Source organism: Apteryx mantelli, chromosome 3 (genome assembly GCF_036417845.1).
Source record: "Apteryx mantelli isolate bAptMan1 chromosome 3, bAptMan1.hap1, whole genome shotgun sequence".
In the NCBI taxonomy this organism is placed as follows: domain Eukaryota; kingdom Metazoa; phylum Chordata; class Aves; order Apterygiformes; family Apterygidae; genus Apteryx; species Apteryx mantelli.
In genome coordinates this window covers 84343275-84369533 of record NC_089980.1, presented here as the reverse complement: position 1 = coordinate 84369533, position 26259 = coordinate 84343275, and the positions used below count along the sequence as shown (strand labels likewise).

At 38.4% G+C, this 26259-nt stretch overlaps 1 protein-coding gene across 4 annotated transcripts in view; it reads left to right on the top strand.

Annotated features, from left to right (window-relative positions):
• NT5DC1 (5'-nucleotidase domain containing 1) overlaps positions 1 to 26259 on the top strand; it is a 175376-nt gene that overhangs the window by 146741 nt on the left and 2376 nt on the right. The window contains exons 11-12 of one of the 4 annotated variants that reach the window (XM_067293821.1): positions 1119 to 1287; positions 15245 to 15363. In XM_067293821.1, coding sequence (XP_067149922.1) covers positions 1119 to 1287; positions 15245 to 15363 — 288 coding nt within the window. Of the gene's footprint in view, positions 1 to 1118; positions 1288 to 15244; positions 15476 to 26259 lie in introns of those variants that run through there. The other 3 variants (XM_067293820.1, XM_067293823.1, XM_067293822.1) reach the window with 3 other exon arrangements.

The window sequence follows — 26259 nt, the reverse complement described above, 5'->3', positions numbered from 1 at the left end:
TGGGGTTTTTTTCCAACCTATTTTCAGCAATAGACAGAAACCAATATCTGCATTTGTCCAAGTTAATTCTTCCCTTGCAAAAAAAACAAGTACACAGAATAAGAATTGCTACTCAGAATCACTAAAAAAACTCTGTGTGGTTTGTTTTTGTTCTGTTGGATTTTTGGAGCTTTGTTGTGATCAAGATCAAGGATATCTGTCATAAATAAGAACTATTTCAGCACATTCTCAAAATTACTAAGAAAGGGGATAAATGAAAAATGAAGTACAAAAGTTCGAGAATCTGGAGGCACAGGCTAGGATATCTGTTGTTCTGTGCTTTGCTGGTCTGAAAATATACTTTGCACACAAATGACTTTAACAGATTTTCTATAGTGTAGTTTGCAGGTTTGTTTTTTTAATCTTTCTGTAGAGGTGTCTGGATTTTTTTCTGGCTGCCCATGGCAATATATAGCAGGTTTCAAGATGAACCGCAGGGGAAAAAAAAAAAAAATCAGTTCTCAAAGCTGCTTATTACTTTCTTTAAAACATAATGAATCTACATGTTGATGTCTAAAAATATACATGAAAAATACCAAATTTTCATAATTTGCTAGCTAACTGAATGACTCTCCATGGATGCTGTGACTTCATCCTCAGTTATTTAACAGCTCAGAAACAGATATAATAATACATTTAAAATAATACGTCCTTTGCAGTTACTCCCTCTGCCATTCAGCATATGGTAGACTCCTTTCTCATGCAAAGGATTCCAGGTGGGGCTATAGTCTGTGTCATGGGCTACCAGCTTCTCCAGCAGAGAAAGGCAACAAGCTATTCATGCTAAAATAAAAAGCATGGAGAAGAAAAGATTTTTAAAGGAAAAATATTTAAAGCCAACTTTATACATCCTAGGGAATCAATAAATTGCACAAACAGGAGTTTGGGGCCTTATTAGAGAAAGATTTTTATTGTTTTCTTCTATAATATTTTTAAGACGCATTGCTCCTGAGACATGATACAGTTTTCCCAGAAAACCAGAGAATCAATACTGAGTTTCTTAAACTAATATTTGTGGTTGGATAGAGAAAGAAGATAGAATATTTTTCGTAAGCTTACATATTTGTCTTTTATTTCAGGGACATCCCCCCAAAGCTCCTTACTCTGTATCTAAGCAGTGGGGCTCTTTCTTTGTGGACAGCTTACCAGGCATGGGAAATGCTGAGGAAACCTTAGTTAGCACATGGTCCTGTAAATGCATTAGCACTTACAGCACTATTGCAATCCCTAGTCTTGAAGCAATAGCAGGTAAGGAAGATTTTTTTTTTTTTCCCCCTAATGAACATGTAATATTCACAGTAATTTTGTCATATGTAGATCTATTTTTGAGATTATGTGTGCAATATGCATTCAAAAATACTCTCTTAATATCACTCAACAATATATGACTAGTAATTATTTTGATGTTTATGCTTGTAATAGTTGTCTGCCAACCCAGTTCAGGGTTGTGGGTTTGGGGTGTGTGGGTTTTTTTTTTTTTTTTTTTTTTTTGTATCTGCAAGTATTAGACACTTAATTTAGCCTATGTTAGAAACAGAACTCAACATTTCACGGACTGCAGGTTAGTACTTGAGTTTGGTCAGGACTTCCCCACACTAGTTTGCTGTTTCTACTTTCAGTTACAGTAGGAAACAAACACACATGCAAAATTACTTGTGTTTTTTCAGCTTCCAAATATGTTTCCCTTTAATTCTGAATCAGTTCACTTACTTGTCCCATTACAGTTGAAATGGAGATGAATGAACACAACAGTGTAATGTAGCCAAGAATGCCTAGGACTATGGTTCTCTTTCTCTTTCTTTTTGATTATTTTTTAATATGTGTATTTCTTTTGAAACGGCATCATTATGGACAGAACTGGAGCTTAGAATCTTCTTGTTATCTGCAAAAAAGGCCATCACAAGCAATTTTTTTTTCTCCAAATCGGCCCTAAAAATCACTTTGTTTTGAGAATTTACTTTAGACTTTCAAGACTGTGAGGAATTATGATTGATCTTCCGTTTTTTCTACCTAATTTACCCTGGATGAACTACGTGTTATTTTGTAGCAATAATTGTAGCAGTAATACTGCAATAACTTTGTAACTGCAATACTCATCAACTGGTTATGAAGTGGTGGTGAAGGTCCTCTATTACCAATTTATCATTTTCCTAACTCAACATTATTGATACAACATGCCTAAAGGAATAAATAAATTATTACATGAATGATGTGCTTAGCTGCATGAAGAACACAGCAAATATTTAATTTACTGCCCCTCTGTTCAGATGGAGCCTACCTCATGCATAAAGCCAATGAATAAAAACTTGTTCTGAAAGAGCATTTCAGATTTGCAAAGCAGCTATTTCTATTCTGTTGCCAGAACACAGGCTATATTATCACTGACTCTTAAAAAAGCTGATAACATTTTGGAGTCAGTGAATGACAAAATTAGAGGTCTTTGCAATCATATTCTACACATTTTTCTACATTATAAGAATATCTCAAAACAGATAAACTCATACGGTGCCACAGTTTGTTTACACTTCTGACATTTACTGTGTTGCAGTGAGTATTTCAGCCTAAAGGTACAGAGCTCAAATATAAGAAGGAAAATTGCCAGGAGGGAGACAACTTCTGTAAGACTCCCTTCTAATACTTCTTCCTGAGTCATTCTGGGGTTTGCTTTAAAAAGATATTGGCCTACAGGAAATATATTGGGCAGCCTTGTTCTGTGAAAATCTGCCTTCCAACCAGCTCCTCCAAAGCACAGCTCAGTTTGCATGGCTAGCAAAGGCTTTAAACTGCAAAGGTTTCAAGGAAAGTTTCCAGCGACAGATGAAGGGGTGAGACCAATAGTTATATAGCTGCACATTATGTGGTGAAGTGTGGGAACACTGCAGCTGTCTGTTCCCTCCAATTTGATCATCAGCTGTGGAGCCTCTGCAATGTCCCACTCCATTAGGAGAAATACTCTGTCCTGGGGAAGGGCCTTCCCCCCATTGCATCCGACCCGTGCTGGGGCAGTGACTGGTGTCTTCTCAACCTATATCCCAGAGCTAAAGGATAGGTCAGAGCTAACAATTCTAACTTGCAGCTGTGTGCCTGGAGAGAAACTCAAAGCTGAATGTGTGAGACCATCTATGGTTTCTTACAGAGAGGGGTATTTCTTGTTTGTTTGTACTGAAGAGCAGATGTTCATTATTATGGATGTTGAGGAATTCCTGACTCCTCTAGCATACCTTGTCTAACTCCCGTTACAGCAAGCTGTGTGAGTCCCTGCTTTGCCAAGCCCTGAAGTTTTTGGCTATGGTTGTAAGTCGTAGCCTAGCTGCATTTATTTTGGAATAACTAGCTACAAGAGATTCAAACTGGTTCTGTGAGTCTGATGCACTCTGGCTTTTCCTTTTCTACTCACATATTTTAATTGCTGGCAGAGGACTTCCCTGTGCCAATTTGCAAAAAACATAGGCCCTTCCTCAAGAAGGTCCAAGTCCAAATGTGCAACCACAGCACTGGTTTGGTGATTGTGTGGGCTTGAGCTTTGCTAGCAGTGTGGCCACAGCAGCACACAGCTCAGTGTGATCTGACCAACTGAGCGTCTACCATGTTCCCTCAAGGTGTTTTGCACCTTAATTTGAGTTTTGGATTCAGCATTGCTTCACTATTAGCAATAACTGAACTGGCCTTTGTATGTCTCCTTGAGCTACAGTAAGTGCCACATCGAAATAAATATCCTAACAGATTATAATCTGCAAAAATATTTGGTGAAAGCCAAACAGTCACTGTTATACTATCTTTAAAATACACTTAATTCATGTTGCTTGGATGTAATACATATCTGGGCATAAAGAACAGCTTGATTTACTTCTAAAAATGTTCTTTTCATTGAAAAAGATTTTTTAACAAAATAAATAATAGTGTCTTACAAAAATTGCTGAGTTTTCCCCAAGATTCTTATAAGAACTCCTTTGAAGGTATTACCAGAATTTTATCTTGGTTAATAAAACCTTTCAGGGCTTGTTTCCATTTTTTAAAATACAGGAAATATATAAAATATTTTAAAAGTTGTAGCTCTGCTTAGAGATGTTGGAACAAAAAAAAAAAAAACTTTGACAGTTCTCTTTTTTTCCATCTGAAGTATTGTGAGTTTGGTGCTGATGCCTTTTAGTATTTTCACCTAAAGAATTTATACATATAAAAAAATGGAAAAATCTGGTATTTATCAAAAAATATTCTAGGAAAAGGGTTTCATGGGGAATGCTGCTGTCACAGTTTTTGGCTATTCAACGTATAAAGTAACTGAGCATGCACATAAATTGTTTGTGTAATTAGTAAAATGACAGCTTGATGAAAAAATAGTCCAATTCATTATCTTTCTGTGCTAAATTTCTATAGTTTTTCTTTGTTACTTCTGTCCTCATCTATAGCTGAAAATTTAATATCTGGCTCAAAAGCGGTTTGCTTTGAAAGATACATCGAAATTCTGAATTCTCATCTGGTCTCTAACAAGCAAAGTATTAGTGGGATTGTAGATTACTAGGTCACAGTTTGTCATCTAACCTCTTCTGACAGTCCCTGAAGAGGTGTAGGCATTTTCCTTGAGCATGAAACAAAGGACATTTTGGTTACTGCTAAAATTGCCCAAAGGACAGAAAGGGTCTTCCATCATGTGTTCTGTATACTTTTTTTGGTTTGGAAGGGAAATCAGACAGAAGTTAAGCAAAACTCTTCACTGAAGATATTATCACCCTGACATTAAGAAGACATTAAGAAAGTTTAACTGAAGAGAAGCATTATGGCTGTATCTCTGTAATAGTAAGAGGAAATGAGTTAAACTGAAAGTTTTCTAAGCATTTCATAGGTCTTTTATGAGCTATTAACCACTTTAGTAAGCAGGGAAGTTTTTCTTAAGTTTTTTGAAAGCTGAGGAACTCATGATTATATTGACAGTAAGTGGTTAATAAAATAATGAAGCCAACACTCCTACGCCTATTCTTAATGCCTCATTCACAAGACCATCTGTTCCTTCACTTTTCTGCTATTGAATCTCTCCTCATTTACAGTTCCCTCACAGTTCTTGACTATTTTAAAGCACAATGATACTGTAAGCCAAATTTTCAAGACCAGGATCCATTACTGTGGGAACTTTCCATCCTAGCTCCCACATGGAACTTAAAAGGTATGGGGATTTGTCTGAAAAATGACATTTTGAATAAACCACAGTATGTAATATATCCTACTTGACTTTAGAAAGTTTGGTTTGAGCCAAGTAGAGCCAGATACTCTTATCTACCAACCTGCATTATCTGAACTTTACATTCAAGTAGCGTACTACTGCTATTCTGCTGCTTTTTGATCAAATTTCCAAATGCCCATGTAAATAAAGACATGTCCTGCATCACTAGCCAGTGATGCCATTTCAGATTGCCATTTGATTAACAATTTAAGATCTATATTTCAAACTACTGTTTTTGTTCTGAGTCTCATCATGGTTGGTGTTTTTACTGAAGTCCCACTTCAAAGAATTCCATGATTAGTAACTGTGTAGTTTTAGAGTTTATGGAGGAAATTTAGGCTCTTTGTTCCAAAAAGGAGCTTGAAAAAGTGGGCCCTAAATCCCAATAAAGAGAACTCAAGATAGACTGTTTTAAAATTTCATGATTATTAACCTAATCTGCTGAACTTGTCACATAACCTCTGAATGGTGAGTTTTGCCATAAGATTAAAAATGATTGCAAGCAAGAACAGGAGATTGAGCAGTGTAGAAACTCAAAACAGTTGCACTTCAAAAAAGAATGAGTGTAAATCTAACTGTTTTATGCATGCAATCTTTATTTCACACTTTGGAAATTTGATAATCAAGTCTATGTCACGCATGAAAATAATGCATTTTCTTTAAACTAGCAAGCTATATGAAATCTCATCATGCTTTGCGCATATGAGTCCCTAAGTTTTTCTTCATGCCATATTGTTATTTCAATTAGCTAGTACAAGAGAAAAATCTTAGTTATAATTTGTCAAAACTGTCTCTTTAAAGAGGCCTACGGATCTATACCCTGCTTCCTTCTGCAGGAGTTCGAGGAGTCAGTCTGCTTGCAGTATAAATATAATGATAAAATTGCAAGTGAACCATGGCAAAGAAGTTCATGCTTCTGCTTAGAGTTGCAAATTATCTGCACAATAGAAAACACAAGGCAGCTGTGCCTGGGACAGTAAATCTGGCATAGCATGTCACAGATATGCAAGTCTGCCCATCACAGATTGACTTAAAATTGCAAACCCCACACTCCTTCTTCAACAAATATTTTAAAGCTGAATGTACTTGAAGAATCTACTGGTGCTATGGAAGTCATTATTAACCAAGCATGTAGCCATGTACTCACTTGTACATCATGAACATTATTGTTCTTAATTGTTGCTGAAGTAAAACCAAAAAAACCTGTATTCGAATATATTTGTTCTATGGTTTTTCATTGAAATTACATCATCTAAAGCCAAATCCAGCTCCTATTAAAATTAAATTTGTTTTTCATGTAACTGGAGTGATAATTATATGCTCTTACTTGTTCAAATAATACAATAATGGACGTATAATGTACTTAGACATATAGAGGTATCTATATTATAAATTACTTGTTAATTAGCAGTATCCTTTGATATCTAATGCCTTCCCTTTCAACTGTACTTTTACCCATCAATTTCAGTGTAAGCATGTATCTATACAATATCAGCTAGAGACTAAGTTTAACAAAATGCTTTATGGAATAGTAACTGCTATTAAAAGCCCTAAGAGATCATTTTTATATTTTTTTTTAATGCATGAAATGCATTTTTAAAAAACTAGTGTGTATATATATACATATGACAGAATCATTTCTGTGGGTTTCTGATTCTGAGGTTTTGACACAAGTAAATAAACTGATAGCAAAGATAATTTACTACAGAAAAAATGGGTGTTCTCAATACATTATCAGTATCTTGCTCTGAGTTTGTGTGAAAATTGAAAAGCATCAGATAATGTTAATCTGATTCATCTGTTCCAGGAAAATAGTTTCAGTGTTCTTGATTTAAGAGAGAGAAAAACATACCTGTCTGTCATACAACATGACAGACAAATATAATGCCTTTATTTTTTCATCTGCAAAATATGACTGAAACTGACAGTAAACTACATTTTGGCCATAACAAATTATTTTTCAGTAGATTAGAACTAGCTTGTAAAAATTCTTCAGGACACAGTATTTCCCAAAGGGAAAATTTGATTATTGGTAGTAATTTTGAACATAGAAAGGACAGTTTTTCAGTGCATTACAATTTGTTCAGCCTTTCCCTGCTCCTCCACATACGTGTATTGACTTTTGCCCCTGAAGGCCTTGTCAAATCATGCATAACCCAAAAGATTACTTCCTAGCCAATAACTGACAGAAATGTTCCTGCAATCTTTATTCTGCTCTGTGAGATGTCAAAGCACAGCCACCTCTAAAAGATTAAAGGGACAACTCATGAGCAACTCATTAAGAAAAGGGGAACCACTCAGTCATTTCTATTTTAAAGTTATCCTTCAACTCAGGCAGCATAATTTCATAAAGCTATAATTGGGTTTTGACTAGCCCTAGTGTTATGGGGTGGTTTTGGATTGCTTCTTTTAAAACACCGGTGGCAATACAAAGTGTTGATAGTTTGTAAATGTGAAAAACAGTGAAAATAGATAAGTCACCAACTATTGGAAATATTTCTTGATTAGATTGGAATTTTACATACCCTGCAATCTCATATAGACCAAAACATTGCTGGAAACTTTTTTGTACTCTGGATTGATGCCTAACATATTCCCTCTGGATTAAGATGATAACACACAGGAAAATAGCATAGGCTTTGTCTTCACTGCTTAAAAAGCTCAATGTGTGTGTGTGTGTGGTTTTCTACCTAAAGGTAGGCAATGTCACCGATTCTGAGGACAAAACAGGGAAAGAGAGAGAAAACATTTGTTTTTACAAGACAGGGGAACTTGAGGTTAACCCAAGTTTGGAGAGTAAAGTTGATCTTGGTGAATTTAACCCATAACGAAAGTAAAACCTAAGCAAAATCTTCACTGTATTTTTACTGCCGTATAACTCTCATGCCTTCACAGATTAAAAAGGCAATTTACTTCATTTTCTTCATCAGTAACACCTGTAGTCTCAAACAATTGATTGTTTTTAGGTTAACTTTTTTAGTTTACTGACGAAGCAATGCCCACCTCCCTTATATCCGAGGTGAGTCAGTCAAACTAATTAATTAGCAGGTCCCTGAAAGACCAACACCTGCTTGTAGGGTCTTGACATTCTCTTACAGTCTTACAGTGTTTTGTTGGGGTTTTTTTAGATTAAGCCAAGCCTTAATATTTTCATCGAAGAATGTTATAGTCTACTGTTTTCTTTTGATCAGTTCCAGATCAAGCTTAGAACCACACAAGGCTGTTCCCTCAAAGGATACCCCCAAAAGCGTCACTTAAAATAAATCAAGAATGAGAGAACATTATTTCCTTCTCATAGAAATAACAAGTTTTCTCAAACAAAAATAAAACAGCAAAGGAATTTCTAAGGCTTTTCTTTACTGCAGACTTTATCAGGCTGTCACGTGAAGGGAGGGAAAGGGTGGAAAGGCCCTCCCTTATTTGGTAATCAGTGTTTGCCTGCCAGAGCCCTTCTCAGAGGGCTTTCACTGAGTCACCTTCGCAAAGTTGAACAAAACAATTTATTAAGGCGACAGATCCAACAGGTTCAGGATTACCGGTGATAAATGCACTTACTGCAACAAATTCTACTTTTTGAGCTCAAACTGATAATTAAGCGCTTTCAACAATGGTATTTTTCCCGGGGTAATGTCCGACGTTGTCGGAGGCGCAAACCTTACCAAAGAGGTTCCCCTGTTTGGGGAGGAGAGAGGTCCAGGCCCGTCAACCCGTCCGTAGGTTGGTGTTCTCACCCTCAAAGTGGAGGAACGTTTATGCGCTGAATTTATCCTCTTGGTGAGGTGGGGCTGAGCCAAACACTGTGGGATGATTGGTCCTTGTCGAGCTCAGTGGAGGGCGTCACTGGCTGCTGGCCTTTTTTTGCCCTTAGCAACAGCACCACGCTGCAAGACTCCCACCTTGCCCCAGGCGTCGTTTTGGGTGGAACAATGTCGAGTGGTGAGACCTCCGCATCACCCTGCGCATTGCCTCACCAACACCGACTTAGACCGCAAATCACCCTTTGCATCCACTGTTTACCCCGGGCAGGGATGATCAAAGATGATCATAGACCAGTATCCCACACAGGCTCAGATACTAGTTTAGCGCATGCCATGTGCACAGCTGTGGTGTTCAAACAGGGGCCAGCAGTCCCTTTGCTGTCGAGTAGACCTTAAGTCATGTGAATTGTTTCTCCCAAGAAAATTGCAGTGAAACTGCATGCCATGAGCAATCTCACCTGTCAAGGTGGGATCATCTTTCCATCCCCTGGGCACTCATCCCTCTCTATATCTCTGACAGTGAGTCCTCTGCTCCATGTCTCCCAGCAGCTTGCTGCTCACGTTCTCTCCCATTTCCCAATTTCCCATGTTAGATACAACAGAACAGTGACCGATAAAAACCCCCGGTGACAGCGAAGCTCTTCTTTAGGTCAAGCCCATGCTGCACATGTCTACTGGCATAGCAGCAGGCTTGTTCTCTGACCAATAGACCCATGTTGGCAAAGGTGCAATTAAAGCAGCAAATCTGCACTTTCACTGGGACTAGTTTTATTCTCTGTTCCTGGATGCCTAGAAATAAACTGCACTGGCAAACACAGCACTTTCGAAGTGACAGCCGCCTCTGAACTAGGAAGTTTTATCATTGACTTCATTCAGTGCAGCATGCCTGTACCAAAGGCCCTCCCACTTGCTCCGTGGTTCCTTTCCCTCCCTCGCCCGCGTGGCACCCACCCACGTTCTCTCCCTCACCCACCTCTCTTTAATTTTCCAGTCACAGTGTGTGGGCAGCAGCGATGACTTTCACATAACGGATAGAAGGAATGCTTTGCTCTTGCTGACTTCAATATTTCAGGAGCTTTATTTTGATACAGCAAACATCTGATCTCCTGTTTAGGAAAAATCAGCCTTAGAAATTTTGCTAAAAATAACTGATATCAGATAAGCCTAACTGTGACCTTGTTTTATTTTTTCTTTTCTTTTTGCCACAAGAATGCTCCCTCACATTCTGAGCTCTTGCTACAAGCATTGTTTTGATTGTTATGCAATATAAATAGGTCATCAGATAAAAACATTTAGTATTTCAGAAAAAACAATAACACATGTTATAGTTTCCCTGTAGATTGGTAAGTCTCAGAGTTGATCACTTGACAGCAGAGCCAAACTAGTGAGCTCTCCTGCAGCAGTTATGCCTACTCCACTGTTAGAATTTTTTTTTTTAATGGTTATTAAGAAATTAATATTTTTGTTATTCTTCAACAACAACTATGAAATATAAGCAAAGATTTACAGCAAAGCTTCTAGGCTAGTATAAATCACTGGAGTTCCTCCAGAAGCAAGAGGATTAGTGCTGGCTGACAGTCTGCCCCTATAGTTACACCACCTGGATGCTGAAACATATGATAGAGCTCTGTGTGTGTTTTTGGGGGATTTGTCACAATTAAGCAATTTATTCGTTTTTAAAGTTAAAACTTGGCTATCACTGAAGAGGTTTTAGCTTTTCTCTCTGCAATTTCTTTGGTAATAATCAGGAGAGTATATCTGGATTCTGCTAAGAATACAATCCTCCTCTTTACTATGAGGTTTTTGCATTTTGGTTCCAGCCCTGCTGACTGGCATGGTGCTGACCTCAGAAAAGACGGGGGAAGTTCTGCTTTTCGTAGTACTTCTCACTCGTCAAGGGGATGCTGCTGTTGTGTCATGATTAAAAAATGTTGGCTTTGCTTTTGTTGGTCAATACTCCAAAATGATTCATGATATTTCTTCTGTGTGTTTTAGGAGAAATCTATTTTTGTCTTGCACTGTGCTTTTAATTAAAAAAATGACTTCCATCTAAAGAGCTTAGTTAAGATTACATTTTCTTAATGCATGGGTTTGTTCTTAAAGCATTGGTTTGTTCAAGGAAATCTCAAAAAAGGATTAGGCTTGAATACTGAGTTTATCAAGCAGGCCTGTGTCTGGATTAGATTATAATTGTCTTCCATTCAGTTACTCAAATATTTTCCTGATCGCTCATCTAGAATATTACATTTCTTCTTCTGCCGTTTGTGGCTGGAACTCTAATTTCTCTTCCAATAAAAAAGCTTGTGGCTTTCATTTAGCTGCCTTACAATAAATGAATAGCAGACTGACGTGGAGGTGTTTCCAGTTAAATAACTAGGAAATCCATCAGTATCACTTAAATACATGTATGGATATGGGTATGCATAAGCATCAGAGGACAGTGTTGTAATTAACAACACTTAATAACTGCATCTTAATTACTGGAAGACAGCAGCTTAATAACTGGAATTAACCTCACAGTGGTTCCTGTTAGAACGTCATTGCTGCTGTTTTGTTAACATCAGGGCTGTTGAAGTCATGTAAGCAATGTAGGGCAACACAGGAATCCTGAAGTGAATTCCTGTGGTCAGTCAGTGCGTATAATCCATGAATGGTGCCCAAGTCACTGGGAAATGCTAATAACAGTCTGAAGGGTCATTGCAAAGGACACTTTTTCATCAGTCACTTGCACTTGGGCTCTGGTATGGGAGCGAAGAAAGAAGTAGAACAGAAATTCAGGAAGAAACATTAAATGACTAAAATTGTGCTAGTTCTAAAAAGCAGCATAGTCCTTTAGGCCCTCCATTTCTGACTTGTAGGAGTCTGGCTCTAAAAGAGAGATTCCTCATTGGGTCATTTCTATATGGTACATAGGTTTGCCTACCTCAGAATAGGCAGTATGTCAATTCCCATATAGTAATGCAATGGAGAGGGGTGTATCTGAAGTCTAAAACTCAGTCAATTTTCCGTAGGTCTGAAGCGGTGAATCTATCTCTGTGTTGAGCACTGATGGGGCAGCATAACCATGCTCAGGCATAGTGAGGGGCCCATCAGGATAGAGGTTCCCTCTCCATCATCTGTGCCTTTCGCTGTGTTGGTGTCTTTTCTCCTTATTTCCTTCTAGCCTGCTCTCATCTTTTGCAGCTAGACTGTATCTACCAATAAATCTAAGGAGACAGGAGGAAATGTCAAATTGTGCAGAGAGTGAATATCCTATTTGTCTTAGGAACAAAAAATGTCTTGGTGGAATTACCTAGGTATGACAGAAAATTTCCAGGATTTGGGTCCTCAAGGTCTTTGGGTAGAGCCAGCTGGTTCATTCTTCCATTCTCAAGTTATTTAGTTAGTTCATTTTTTAGCAGAGTGGCAATATCTGAGTTGTACTGAATTCATTATCAGTGTAGGTTAGGCCTGATTAGAGCCTCACTATCAGATTACATCTCTGCATGAACTGGATATCTACCCGCTGCCTAATTTACAACTATCCATCACATTTAGATGAGAAAGGGGTGCCAAGATGCGAGGGTTTGCCAAGGCAGCTGCAGTTGTGAGTATGCACAGTAGCAGATCCTGAAGAAATTTACTGGCAGAAACACTAGGAAAACAATCAACTTGGAAAAAAGCAATTTTTTTTTTTTTCTCCTAAGCTGAGACTTGCTTTGCTATCATACACTGTATCTTCTTTCCTTTTGCAGCAGGTTGTGGGATGTGCAACCATTTCAGTTTAGCAAAACTGAGCTGCATTTTTCTTCTCTGTGTCATAAGTGATGATATGAGATACTAAGAGATATGAAATGAATTGCTGCAGTGTCCAGGAGGCACGTTCAAACCTTTATCATTGTTCTTTGTTGATGAGCCAGTATTTCTGGAACTAGTGATATCATTGCCATTTACATCAAAAGAAGCTGGATCGAGCTTTGGTGTACAATTCACATGATACTTTCACAATCCAGGGCAATGGCAATTTATTTGAAGTTGCAAAGATTTCAAAGAACTTAATCTACAAGAGCTTATGACAGACTTCATCTATGACATTCTCTGGATTTCTGTATTTTCATAAATTGTGCATTCCCCCAATAAAAATCCTCATTTCTCTTTCCTTGTCTACCTATCCTTCTTCCTCACTGTGTTTTTATTTATAGCCAAGTATGTCTTTCTGGATCAGTCCAGAGCTTTCTCATAAATATATCAGCGAAATAAAGCAATAGTATAAAGGTTGCATACTCTGGACAAGTCGGATGCATCAGATGCAGCAACTAAAATAATTGATGGAAACAAACCTGAAAATGCAGGAAGATTTTTACTATATTTGTAATATATAAACTGTGCTTAATGGGTGAGGGATAATGTCTGCTTCAGGCCTCATATAACTTTCAGTGATGCCTTACATAACATTTTTAAATGTAGGTGCCTTCTATTCCATCTAATCTTCCAAAGTCAGCTTGCTGAGAACAAAGCAATATTTAAATAGACAGACTGGTTTCTGAATATGTAAAAAAAAAGTGATTATTCCCTGTTGGAGTCATGTGCACTGTGTACAGAATGGGTTTGGTGGTTCAGTTGATTGTTCAAAGCTACTTTACCATGAAATATCAACAAAATTACCATTTTGATCCAACTGTTTCTTTTCTTTGACATAAACAACTCTGCAGCAGGTTTGCCCCATTTATGCTGCTCTTTGGTTAAACTATACTTGGGAGACTCTAGAATGCTAGAATTAAAAGCTAGTCTTTATATATATATATATATATATATATGTAAAAGTAACTGTTGTTGTTTTGATTTGTTATTTTGGAAACCTTTATTTTAAACAGAGCTGTAATAAATAGACTCAGCAGGCAGTAATTTCATTGGGCCCTCAGTAGGCTAGAAAAACATCTGCCTGTTCTTTTGCTGTGCTCAGAAAAGGCTCTAGAGATTTTGTTGACTCAGACAAAATGAGAAAATGTACTTCTTTCACAACTTGAAGTAACCCACTTAATAAAGCAATCAATGTGTAATTCACTTATAATCCTGTCTCCTCCCATTCCTGCTTTGTTCCAGCCTGTATCTGATTTTTCGACAGGATCTAATACTACTAATTTGTTTTCTTTAGTTGGGTTTAAGCTGCAGGTCTGGATGTTGTCCTGGTGTCTGCATATGAATTGCTTGTGAGACAGAGCTGAACTTCCTGTGGCTTGTGCCAAAACAGCTAAGAATGTGATTTGGGGTTTCACAAAGGCAGCTGAGTGCAAAAGAGTTTCTAGTATATAGTAATAGGATATCACCATCCAAAATTTATTCCAAATTAAAAGAACAAAGTCGTCATTCTGGTAACTTACTGCTCAGATGTGCTGAGTAACAGTTTTTACGTTTTGCTTTGTTTTTTAAACAGACAAATTAGGAAGGAGCTCTCCTTTTCTTTGGTTTGTCATTTATTGGAAGGGTATTTGTTTCTTGAATAAACAATTTAATTTATTTATTTTTAATTTGGTTTCTTGATCTTTGAATAAGAGGAAAGTATGGGAAGTATCAATTTTCTGACTATAAGGGAACTGTATCACTGCTGGCTTTTTTAAAAAAGGCTACATAAAAGAAAGCTTTGAGTGTTCAGAACTATTTTAATGTATTCAGTGTTCTTTACAGATGGAAAGTGATGAGTATGCCAAGGTATGAGTGCAGATTTCTAAGAACACCTGATACAAGGTGTTGTTGTTAACACTGAACTGCCAGAAAGTCTAAGAGCAGGTGCCGTTTGGGAATCTTGCTACAATAGCCATGAAAAAAAAAAAGGAAAAAAAAGAAAAAAGACAGACTTCTATGTTTTAAAAGTAGCCCTTTTATGAGTAGATTGTTGAGATAAAAGGGAAGGGTAACAATTTAAAGAATGAACTTGAAACTGTTCCTACTGGGAAAATGCTGTGTAGGTTTAATGAAGATTTTTATTTAATTTTTAATCATTAGTTTAGTCATTTTCTATGACTGGCATTATTGCAGCAATCAAGGAGCTGAATATCCTTTACTGCAGTTGAGTTTAATCCCTAGGATGGCTGAAGATGTCAAATAAACATGTAAACATGCAACCTGATTGAGTTCTAATACTATTGAGCAACCAGCTCAAGGGCTTAAGTACTGCTATTCAACACAGGCTTATTTTTTATGTGATACATGCTGTGTTGCTAATCAGATGTGGTATGTTTCTGTTTTTCAGATTTACCACTGGATTACAGATTTACACGATTTTCCTCAAATAACTCAGCAACTGCTGGTTACTACCCAAGCCCTCCAAGAGCACTGCTGCCTAATGAGGAGTCAGTGTCTATGAAATAGGTTGTCTGCTTTTCCTTAAGTAACCTTGTGGTCCTTCCTTAACTGCTATCAAATGTTAATTGATGGAAATGCTATGTGATGCTTCATAAAATAGAATGATGGTTTAAAAGCAGCCTCCCGTGTAGACTTGTGTTTCACTTGTTTCTGTAGTCCAGCTGGAACAGGTGAGCAATGCATACTTCTGTGTAAATCTTTTTACCACCACTGCCTGCCACAAAGTGTTATTGGCTTTTCCGTCCACTGCCCAAATGCTGCGAGAGAAATGCACTGATAATACCTCATGCCAAGTTATGTTTAAATTTACAATTTTTCAAGGACATTTGCAGTAGTATTCCTATTTAAGGTGATGGTGCTGCTATTGTAAGCCCTGAGAAAGACATGAAACTAGACCATATCCCATTAAGAGTTACCTTGGACAGCCCAGGTTATTGTAGTAGCTGGGTGTTTTGCAAACTCTAAGAAATTTATTCTCTCCCTATCTAAACAAAGAAGAGAAGTATGGTGACTGTTCTTGGAGATACAAAAAGACTGTGATCTGGACTGGTCTTCTGATAACAAAAAGATGCTTCATATCCAAAAAGAAACTTGAGTAGAATTTAGGCAGATAAATGTAGAATTAAAGTCCTCAAAACCTTTGTCAAATGCTTCCTATTTCTGAATGTGCCTAACCACTATTACAACAAGGTTCCCTGCATGTCTCTTCCTCCTGTAGTCTTCAATACCTCAAGCGCCAAAGCTCTTTTGCAGAATAAGGGAAACCTGTATACAGTGTCCTCTCCTGCTTGAGTGGATTCAGATCCACATTTTCTACCTCCACAGCAAATCCTTCTAAGGGTCAGAAAGATAGAGCACCACCTGTATACATCCATCATTGCTAAGTACAGCCTTACTTAGCCATAGCTAAGAAAGCCCAGAAGAGAAGCAAGATTCAAGATATAAACTGTTTTTAGTTTTTTTCCTGCTGGCTAAGTTAAGGAAATCCATATCCTATTTTCTATGGATTCAGACTAAAGACCTGATTCTCCAGAGTTTTGCAAAGGGAACCTTAATCCAGAGTTTTGCAAAGGGAACCTTAAGTAACTAACTCAGAGTGGTTGATTCAAAACAATGTCTAAGACATTTGCTTAGTTTTCAGTTTTGTCCAGGCACACTAGGATGGCAGAATTTGAGATAAATTTCCTTCAAAGTTAAGGGAACAATACACAGAAACTTTCTTTCCTCAGTTCTTGTTTTAAAGAAAAACCCATGTCAAGAATTTACTTTCTTAGGCCTAGACAATTATCTGAATAGAATTAATTGGTGTCTTCACCCAGCTCACTCTATTTTTGCAACTCCACCAGTTAAAATATTTTGCCTCAGAATCAGAATGAAAACACCATTCCACCTTGTTGGAGATATATCAGTCTCTTTGTTTCTGTACTTTTTTCCCTACTCTTGTTTCTAAGATATAGGGATGTTTGTTATAAATTCTTGTGGTCTGGTGCACTTGCAAGTAATATGCAACTTTTCAATCAGCTATATAATTAGCATTGAGCATTGTTTTTCCCAATGGAAAAATGAAACAAATGAGAAAAAAAATGGGAATTTTTTTCCCAAAAGCAAGGTGCAGGAGGGAGGAAAATTAAAAGTGCCATTCTTCTCATAACCTATAGGTTGAAAATATTTGACTTATGAAAGTAGCAGTAAGTAAGTGAAATATTTGGGTTTATTTTGAAATGTTTAAATTACCATCAATGTCTTGGCCAGAAAATCTGGCTCAAGATAAGGATATTTTTTTGTATTAAGTAGAGATGGACCCAGACTAAATTCTCAGATCCATGACTGCAGCATCATTTGAAATTGTAAGCTGAATCAAGTAATCTTTTGCAAAGTTTCTAAGTGGATTATGGTCCAAAATGGTAATGGGCGTGCTCACAAGTTTGTTGTTCTGAATTTGGAGGTGATTTTTTTTATACTGGGATTTCTCTTGGATTTTAAAGAAAATTAATTGCAATCTCAGAGTTAATGAAAATTAGAGTGAAAATCCTCTAAAGAAAGAAAGTCTTTGGTTCTTGACGTCTCAGTGGAGAAGCAGTATTTTATTAATAGAAAAGTGACAGGTCCTAAAGACACTCTGAACATGAAGCTTACCAGAAGAAATACATATATGGACTTGATTAACTAGCCATTTGCACTTACTGCCAGAAGGATCACACAGAACATAGAAAGAATTTAAAAATAAAAGCTACTGTAATCATGATTTCATGTATCACCACGGTGTGTGGTTATAGGAAGAGTTAGGAAAATTACTTGAAGCATTTGCCAAAAAACAGATTCCTGTGAGATCGGAACTGCTCCCCTAAGTTTGAAGGGCAGAGAAGGGAATAAGGTTGGAAAAAGCTGAAATATTTCAGTTGTGCATTTTCAAAATGATGCACTTGACTTTTAGTTTTAACTTTTTCTCTTAACTAAAGGAATAAAATATAAATTAAAAGGAAAAGAGAAAATTTATGCAGGTGGCCTAAAGACCCCCAAAATGAAAAAGAAATGTTATTCCAGTAGAAAGAAAGGGTTTCATAAACTCAAAAAAAAATTTTCTGATGTTTCCAAAAAGTGTTGTTGTCTGAGTATTTTTTGATTCAACCACCCGATTGAAAAGTTCATATATGCTCAGCAGTAGTGATGGAGAGAGGTCTGGCTGCTGTTTAAGGCTGTGTGTGTGGCTGCAAAAGAAGAGGTTGGCAATGCAGAGACTTTAGGAGGACAACTGGTGCTCTGGTGACTGCAGAGCTGATGGAAATGGAAATGGAGATAGTAGGTGGCATGGAGACCAGGGACAAGAAAGACACATGACAGAGAACTGGTAGAGAGCTGGCCATATTGGACATGACACTGTAAGGATTCTCTTCTTTTTTGTTTGTTTGTTTTGGTTTGGTTTTTGAGTCCTTGGAAACCTGTCAAATTCCTTGGAATCTGTTGTGAGACACCATTGACAGAAAGATCACTAAAGTGCCTGCAAAACTTATCTTGGATATTGGCAGGGAGAGGTAAATGTGGCAAGTTGTAATGATTCATTAAAAACATTGTGTCTGGTTATATAGCCCTGAAAATCATAGTTTTGCTTAAAAGAAGAAAATAATACCAAGTCTCTTATGGCATCTATTTCAGTATGAAACATATCTGTTGAATTTTAAAATAAAGAGAATTTATTTCTGAAAAAAAAATGTTCTCGGAAGTTCCATTACTTTATAGCCAAGTGGCAAAAAGAGAAAAGGAAGACTAAATGATCACAAATCAGTGCAAGGAGAGGTTAAGGCTACAGCATCAAACAAAGCAAAACTTGACCCACTCAAAATCAATAGATGTGTCATCCAACCAAAACCTACTACCTTTTATACCTATAGGAAAGTCAGCTTTGATGCTAAGCAGAGCTCACTCATGACTGCTTCCTGAATAGGACTTGTTTCTGGAAGCTGAAGGCTTCTTAATCCCCAGTGAGTAAAAGCATAGTTAAATAAACAAATGCAGATAGGTTATCCGTGGTAGATACAGGGCATTGCTAGCCACACGGCTTCCTGAGGCTGCTGGGAGCTCTTTAGCTCATTTGAGTCCCCCAGTTATCCGGATGCCAGCGTATGTGATAAGGCAGCAGCTCTGGAAGGATTTCTAAGGCAATTGCTAGGAAAGTCAAAAGCTCAGGTATAGGTGGGAGTTGGGGAGCCGCTCTGCCCTGCATGTGCAGCCCAGTCTTGGAATTTGGCTAGGTGATGTAGAGTTTCACAGTATTGTAACAGATGAAATAAAAAATTAAATTACCATAAAGGGCAACATTTGAACTTCAGTAACTTAATAGTTAGCTTTAGTAAACTGAGATAACCATGGTGAAGATAGGCACCAGCAGCCAGAAATCCAAAAACTGGTTTAAACCAGCATAGGTAGAACCAGCTGTTGTCCAGTGTAGTGTGATGACAACCGACCTAATCTACCTAGGGACCAATCATCTATAAAGTAGTGGCATGATAACACAAAAAGGGGTGGGTTCTTACATTGGCAAGTGATGGGCATGTCTTTTGGGATGCCAAAGGGTACCAGGACACCCCGTGAGGTTACTGGACTGGCCATCTAATGCCTTAGGACTTAAGAGCATGTGTGTGTAACCACTGATCTAACCCTTGCCTTGCAATGGCCCTTAACGCTCTAAACATTATCTATCTGAGATCAAATAAATAGCCTTTAGCACTGTCCATGTTGCCTGGAGTGATTTGTTATCGCAGCAACTGACTGTAACAGTTGAAAACAATATGAGCACTGCTTGTCGTGCCTTTGTATGTTGTGTTTCTGCCAGCTGTTGTACAGGTTGTAGGCTTTGTAACAATCCTTTTCACTGATATTTTAGAAATTGAGGAAGTGTAACATACATCATTGGCAAGTTGGAGATTAGTTATTTTGTGAAATAAGAAGCAGGGAATCATCTACCACATCCAGCATGCAACATCTCTCTTTACTAGAGAGAAAGTAAATATAAACCCTGACGTAGCCCCCAGTCTGCGGTCCCATCACAGCCTGGATCAGGTCTGGCCACAGCCAGTTTACAACACTTTCTTGTGTCACCATAGAGGATAAAAATGCAGCAAGTGTAAAATACACTTTTGTACACAATCTCAGTGTTTTACAGCATGCTTTATAGAGAAAATCTCTCAGAAAGTATGGTTTAGAAATAAAGAAGTCACTTCTATGCAAGGAGGTAAAGGTATCATGCAGTACAACATGACAGCTAGGGATCTGGTATGAAGATGTTGCTTCCCCAAGGTACTTTTATGTAAGATGTCTTTGAACTTTCTTGGCAAAAAAGTATGGCGTGGGAAAGCCTGCTGCTTCTCAGTGTTATGGAAGGAGCAAGACAAGCTTTCTGGTAAAATTAAAACAGCTATTTTCGCTTGGTATATTTAAGTGATTGACTTTTAAAACAAAATATTTCTGTTTCCATACACAAACTTGGAGGAAGATACTGTTTTGCCTGAAGCATAGAATCAGATTTAGGAAGGGGAAACGGTCAATCTACATGGACTTTATCTCTGCAGAGAGGGACAGATATCATGGGGCAACCACAGATTTCTATTGCTAAGAACCACCAAAGAGCCATCCCTTTCAGCAGCACGTAGCTGATCTAGAAAACCCAAGGAAAAGGCTCAATCCCATTATCAGTCCAGTTGCCTGTAGTTTTGTTTTCTGCAATTCTGAGAAAGTGAAATGTCAAACCCCCCTGGTGAGTCACAAGAGAAAAAAAAAAAGTAAAAAATGGAGGTTTTCTTCTGAATGCTTTTGGTGCAAGAAACAAATCTTGCTTTTCCGTAACCATTATAAATAGAAATACTTACTTAAAAACAGACCATGGATTAGGGCCAAAATAAGATGGAATCCAGGAAGTTAGACAGACTAGGGGATTTTCAGCTTGAAAAACTTGCAAACATCTTTACAGGGCAAACTGGGGATTCCTCTGTATATGTCAAGGGAATAAGGAAAGCATTGGGGCCAGCATGACTGATGATTTTCTTGAATATAAGCAAAGGTCTAAGGAAATCTTTTCAGGATGAGGTGGGTACCCACAGCATTTCTCTGACATGCACTGCAAGACCACAGAGGTTTTGAAGCTGACCAGCTGCCACGGTTCACAAATGGGCGAACATCCGAAGTCTTGCATCTAACTTTCTGCCCACACCGTAGCTAAACTGACTTTATCAGAGCTGTGCTAAAGATCCCAAGTGCTTCCCACTCATGCTGCCAGAGCTCACACTTGGTTGTCTCTCAGTTATAATGACTTTTAAATACCTGTCCTGGGGTGAGAAACCATCACAGCCACTTCAAAAGTGTGGTATGGCTCACAGCCCCTTGCGCAAATGAGAGGGTGCAGCACACAGCACGGCAGCCACAGCGCAAATGGTGTAATGCTCTGCATAGCATCTGCAGCGGATCAGATGGTCTAGTCAAAACAGATTCTGTCAGTCAGAAAGTGATTTTGGTTGATAACTAAATGTTGAGTGGTGTATGGACTGCTCAGCTGGATCTTCCCTTAAAAAGCTGAATAACTTACTTTCCTTTTAAGAGTGGAAAAAACAATGGTAAAATATCTTACACTCTGTGTACAGGAGAAAAAGAAAAAAAATAAGATGTTCTTCTCCAAAACGTATTTGAGTGGTATTTTTGAGGGTAACTTTTAGGAAGATGAGTCCATTAGGGGTTCAATAGGGCTTATCCTGTCACAACACTAATGCAACTCTGAAAACTCTGACTCCATGTACCTAACAAATTTACATTTCAAAAATCAGCTTTTAAAGCCTCCACTCACCATCTCTGAGGAATAAAACTATTTGTGAGTTATAGTAGCTCCTTCTTGCCTGTTCCCCAAATGATACCTGAGAATTGCAGTTTTCTTTGCTATGTTGTCTCCCTGGGACCTCAGGCCCATGCTAAGAATTTAAATGGGTTTTCCTAGGTGCTGAGCAATCTGCAAATTATATTAATCCAGAGGAAGAAGCTGCCATTTTGAATTTTGTGAAAAGAAATATGGGGTTATGAATTGAGTGATAAGAAATTCTGTATCTTACACTGACAGAACACTCCAAAAATATCCCCTTGGGGCTGCTGTTGAAGCAGCTGCCACAATGTGGGAGACAGATAGCAACCGTGAACTTTTATCCCTGCTTTCTCTCTCAAAGCTTCCCATATATATAAGCATATGTGCCCAAACATATATACACATAAACAGACAGTCATTAATGGCAAGGATCCTATCATCTGAGAGCCTAGAGACTAAGGGAATGACCTGCATTTCACAGGAGGATGAGCTTTTTCTTTTTTTCTGGTCAGTTGAATAAACTAATTACTCTTAGGCGGTAAGCAGGAAAATCTCTAGGTCATTAGTAGAGAGGTGATGGAAAATGGAGTACAGATCCTTGAGGGGGATACAGTTGAGGGTCAGCATGAGCTGACATTAATAGCTCAACAGGGTAATAACTGGCTAGAGGAAATCAGTAAAGGGATGGTTTGCACATATAGCAATTTTCTCCTCTCCCTAACATTTCTTCTGTTATCTCACAGATTTTAAAGAATTTTTTTTTAATTGACATTAATCAAAGCACAAAATTAGCAAAAAAAGTATTGTACCCTGAAGAGAAATATATGAACTAAAAAAACCCAGATTTGATAACTACCATTAATATCATCTTAATTGGACAGATATTATTAAAAGTAAATGTAGGAGCATTACATACACACACACACACACACACATAAATATGTGTATATATGTATGTATGTAGAAACCACTGTTGTGTAGGGTGAACTTTTAGTCACCCAAGAGTACAAACGTGTGAGAGTGAACAATCACAAGGTGGTTGCAGGGGCCCCTGAGAGTATGAGATTGCCATGGCCTTGAAAGCCCAGGAACAGGATGGTACCAGAAGCCCCAGAACAATACACGCAATAACCAGTTACTGATGCAAAATTGTGTAACAGCCTAACGAGGGCCCCATAACTAAGGGCAGAGGTAGAGCTGTCTTCAGGGAGTATATATGGCCACAACAAAAGCACCAAGTTGGTGGGCACCATTGCTTCACAGTCAAGTATGCAGAATTGATTACTCCAGTATCCTGTAATGTTGCATATGTAAGTATTATCTTACTGACTTTAAAGAGAAATAAATCTGTAGTACCTGTGCTTGTGCTTGATCTAATAACTGTCCTTTGAGTTTTGGCTGTAACTGGGATGCAACAAATCATAGTTAGATGATTATGAAGAGAGATGGACAGTCAGAAACAAGTTCAAATACAATCTCTAGAACTTTTTTTTTTTTTCATTTACACATCTCTAATGTAAGGAAGATGAAGAGAAATACATGGAAGCATGAAACAGAAGAATATGGGGGCTGGAGGAGGGGAGGGGCTCAGAAAGCATTTTCTAAATATTTTCATGAATTCCAGCAGTTGTTTAGTTGTCTGCTTGCCTTTATGCATATCAAATGATCCCACAAAATAGGTGGACTCTAGTCTTAAAAACTCCATCCATGGAAAACAGTGTGTTACAAATGGAAAACATTATTGCAACATATCTGGCATTCAGGGGAGAGAGTGTAGCAGCTCTAAGGGAGCACTTGCTAAGTCTGTCTTTAGGCTTCTGTGAGTATTAATGGCTTGTACTCCCCAGGGGATCCTGCTCAGTTTATAAAATCACAGAAATATTGGAGGGAAAAATGTTGATATGTTGAGAAAGGTCACACATTTGAGAACAAAGTAACAACAAATTCAGCTGAATGAAAAGCCACATGTTGTTCCTTCCCGCCCCCCCCCCCCAACCTGTTGTCATATGTTAGAGGACAGTTGTAAGAGAAAAGAAAAGGGGAGGTACTAAAGAAGGAACAGGATGGTAATGTATTGTGACAGTTGCTAGAAAGAGATAAACCTAAATATGATCATACAGCAATGAAAAAAGTAAAAAAAATTACATTGTCCTCACTGCTGTCGTAGTGGATTCTGCTATTAATAGGCATAGACCAGATGACACATGTAATTTTTTGTTGGGTCTAGGTCAGTGAGCACCTATGTACCTGCTTTATGATTGCTCTCCTTCTGAGATATTCAAGACCATGAATCTGTTTTCTCTCACCAGTGTTTTACTTCCCCTTGCTGAGGTTACTGATGCTGCAGATTCCCATTCACTCAGAAATCTGCAGGAATTTTTTCTCATCAGACTTTCTGTCTACTGGCCTCAGGCTAAACCATGCTAAACACATGGTGAGTGCAAGGAAGAGGGAAAGAACGGAAATGTATAGCAGAGAAAGATGTTCCATTTACATACAAAGAAAAGCTGTTTAGGAAACACATCTAGTGTTTTCCCCTTCCAGCTACCCTACTGCTATTTTGGCTGCCACAGTGTAGAGGAGTGAAAGACTACATCTGCGGGAAAGAGCAGTGTTTCCAGTACACAATATGTGTAGCAGAAGACAGAGGAATGAAGGAACATCTGTTGCAATAAAGCCTTCATCCAGTCCCATGGAGGTACCTGGCACCTAACAGACCCATAGGAAACAGCAGGCTAGTTTTTTCTCCTTGTGAGGGAAACTGCTTTGCACCACAGAAGATTCCTCGATTTCCAACTCTTTCTGATACTCAGGGTTAATCTCAGGCCACTCCTTAAAGGTACCTAATTTTGGAATTGTGACTATTTCTGCCCATTGCCTGCAGAGTGAGCCAGGGCCCAAAATCTCTGAGTAGTAAATGGTATGAATCATGCAATATGCTCGTAAACTTAGAGGACACAGTAGTAACAACAAGTTAGGACACTCTCTGGTCCACACCCTCCCTGGAAAAGAGCAGAAGGACAAAATTCCCCCAGATGAGGCTGGAATTAAGACAAGTTTTGAAAACTGGAGCTGTCTTCATGTGGCACTAACACAGCCCAGGGGGAACAGCTGGGGAGAGCAGCCCAGATCAAACAGGGCAGGGTGAGCATTACGCAAACATCCAGATTTGCAAATGTAGTACAAGAAGAGACCTGCCCAATGCTCTTGTCTTAAAGATTTCAGCCCACAATGCTAAGATGTAATCAGATATCATCACAGCTGGACATGAGGGACAAAGGGAACACAAGGGTTACAGTCCTAAGGAAAACAATTGTTTTGGAGAATTAGTGAAAGAAGCTGGAGACTTTTCTATCTTTTCATTTGAAGAGTTTGGGAACTTTGCGATAAAAGCAGAAGTGCCTCTTACTCAGAAACTAGAGACTGAGCAGATTGCACAGAGAATAGGACTTCAGTGGTAGGGAGGTACGTGAGAAAAAAAACAGAGAAAAATAGAAGGAGAGAAAAAGTGCTGTTGCATGCAGCCAGGAAGGCAGGAGTGGCCAAGGTTGTGTGTGTGAAACAGACTGAAAGCTTCCCTCTTTAGGCAAATATCCTCAGTCATAAAGAAAGAAAAAGGAAAGAACCCCACATTTTCACAACTAATTGAGAATCAGAGGCTTTAAAAATGCATACCAAGTGTCCGCAGACATTTCTTGTCAGTTTTGGAAAGGATGAGCCCTACATCACTGTCATCGTGCTGCCCCACTGTCTTTCTCACCTCCTGAGCACAGCAATGGGGCTTGCTCCCTCTTCATGTCCTCCTGAGTCAGCCACTCAAAACAGTGGTAAAATAAAGGGCATTTGCCTTCTGCATCCAGCTCCTTCCCCCTCCTCTCCCTGAGCTCAAAGCCAGACATCCTCAGGGCCATCCTGGAAGTTTTCGCTTCTCAAACTTTACTTGAAGATGAGGGGGGAAAAGAGAGAGATGTTGTCAAGATCTAGTAACTAAGAGGTGGTTACCCACAAAGCTTCTGATGAGGCAGACAATTTAAAGATGTACACTATATATTTCTGTGTATAAACCAGTTACTTCTGTGTGTGTGACTTAAAAAAATTGCCATTGATGGAAAAGGGCAAAGCACCCCCCACACCCCATACATTTGTCTCAGTCACAAAGATATCAGGCATTTCATGTTCCTGTCCATGTTGCTTGTCATAAAGGTCAAGGAAAAACAAATACAGAGCATGTGACATATGAGTAGAATAGTTTCTGACCAGAACAGTTTTCAAATATTTTCCATAAAGCTTACTCCGCACAACTAGCCAAGTGAATGTTTAGCTCCAAAAGGTAAACTTAGCTCCTCACCGAAATTCATTCTGGATTAGTGCCACCTGAAAGGTCAGTTTGCTATATACTTCAGTGCTGCATGATATAATTTATGGAAATGATAGCTATAAAATTTATTAAGCTCAGTAGCACCTTTCCAATAGAAAAGAAAGGAAAAAAAATAAAATGGGGCAGCAGGAGGTTCTGATACGTGGGAGCTCAGGGAGAATGAGAGATTGCAGGGACAGAGAAA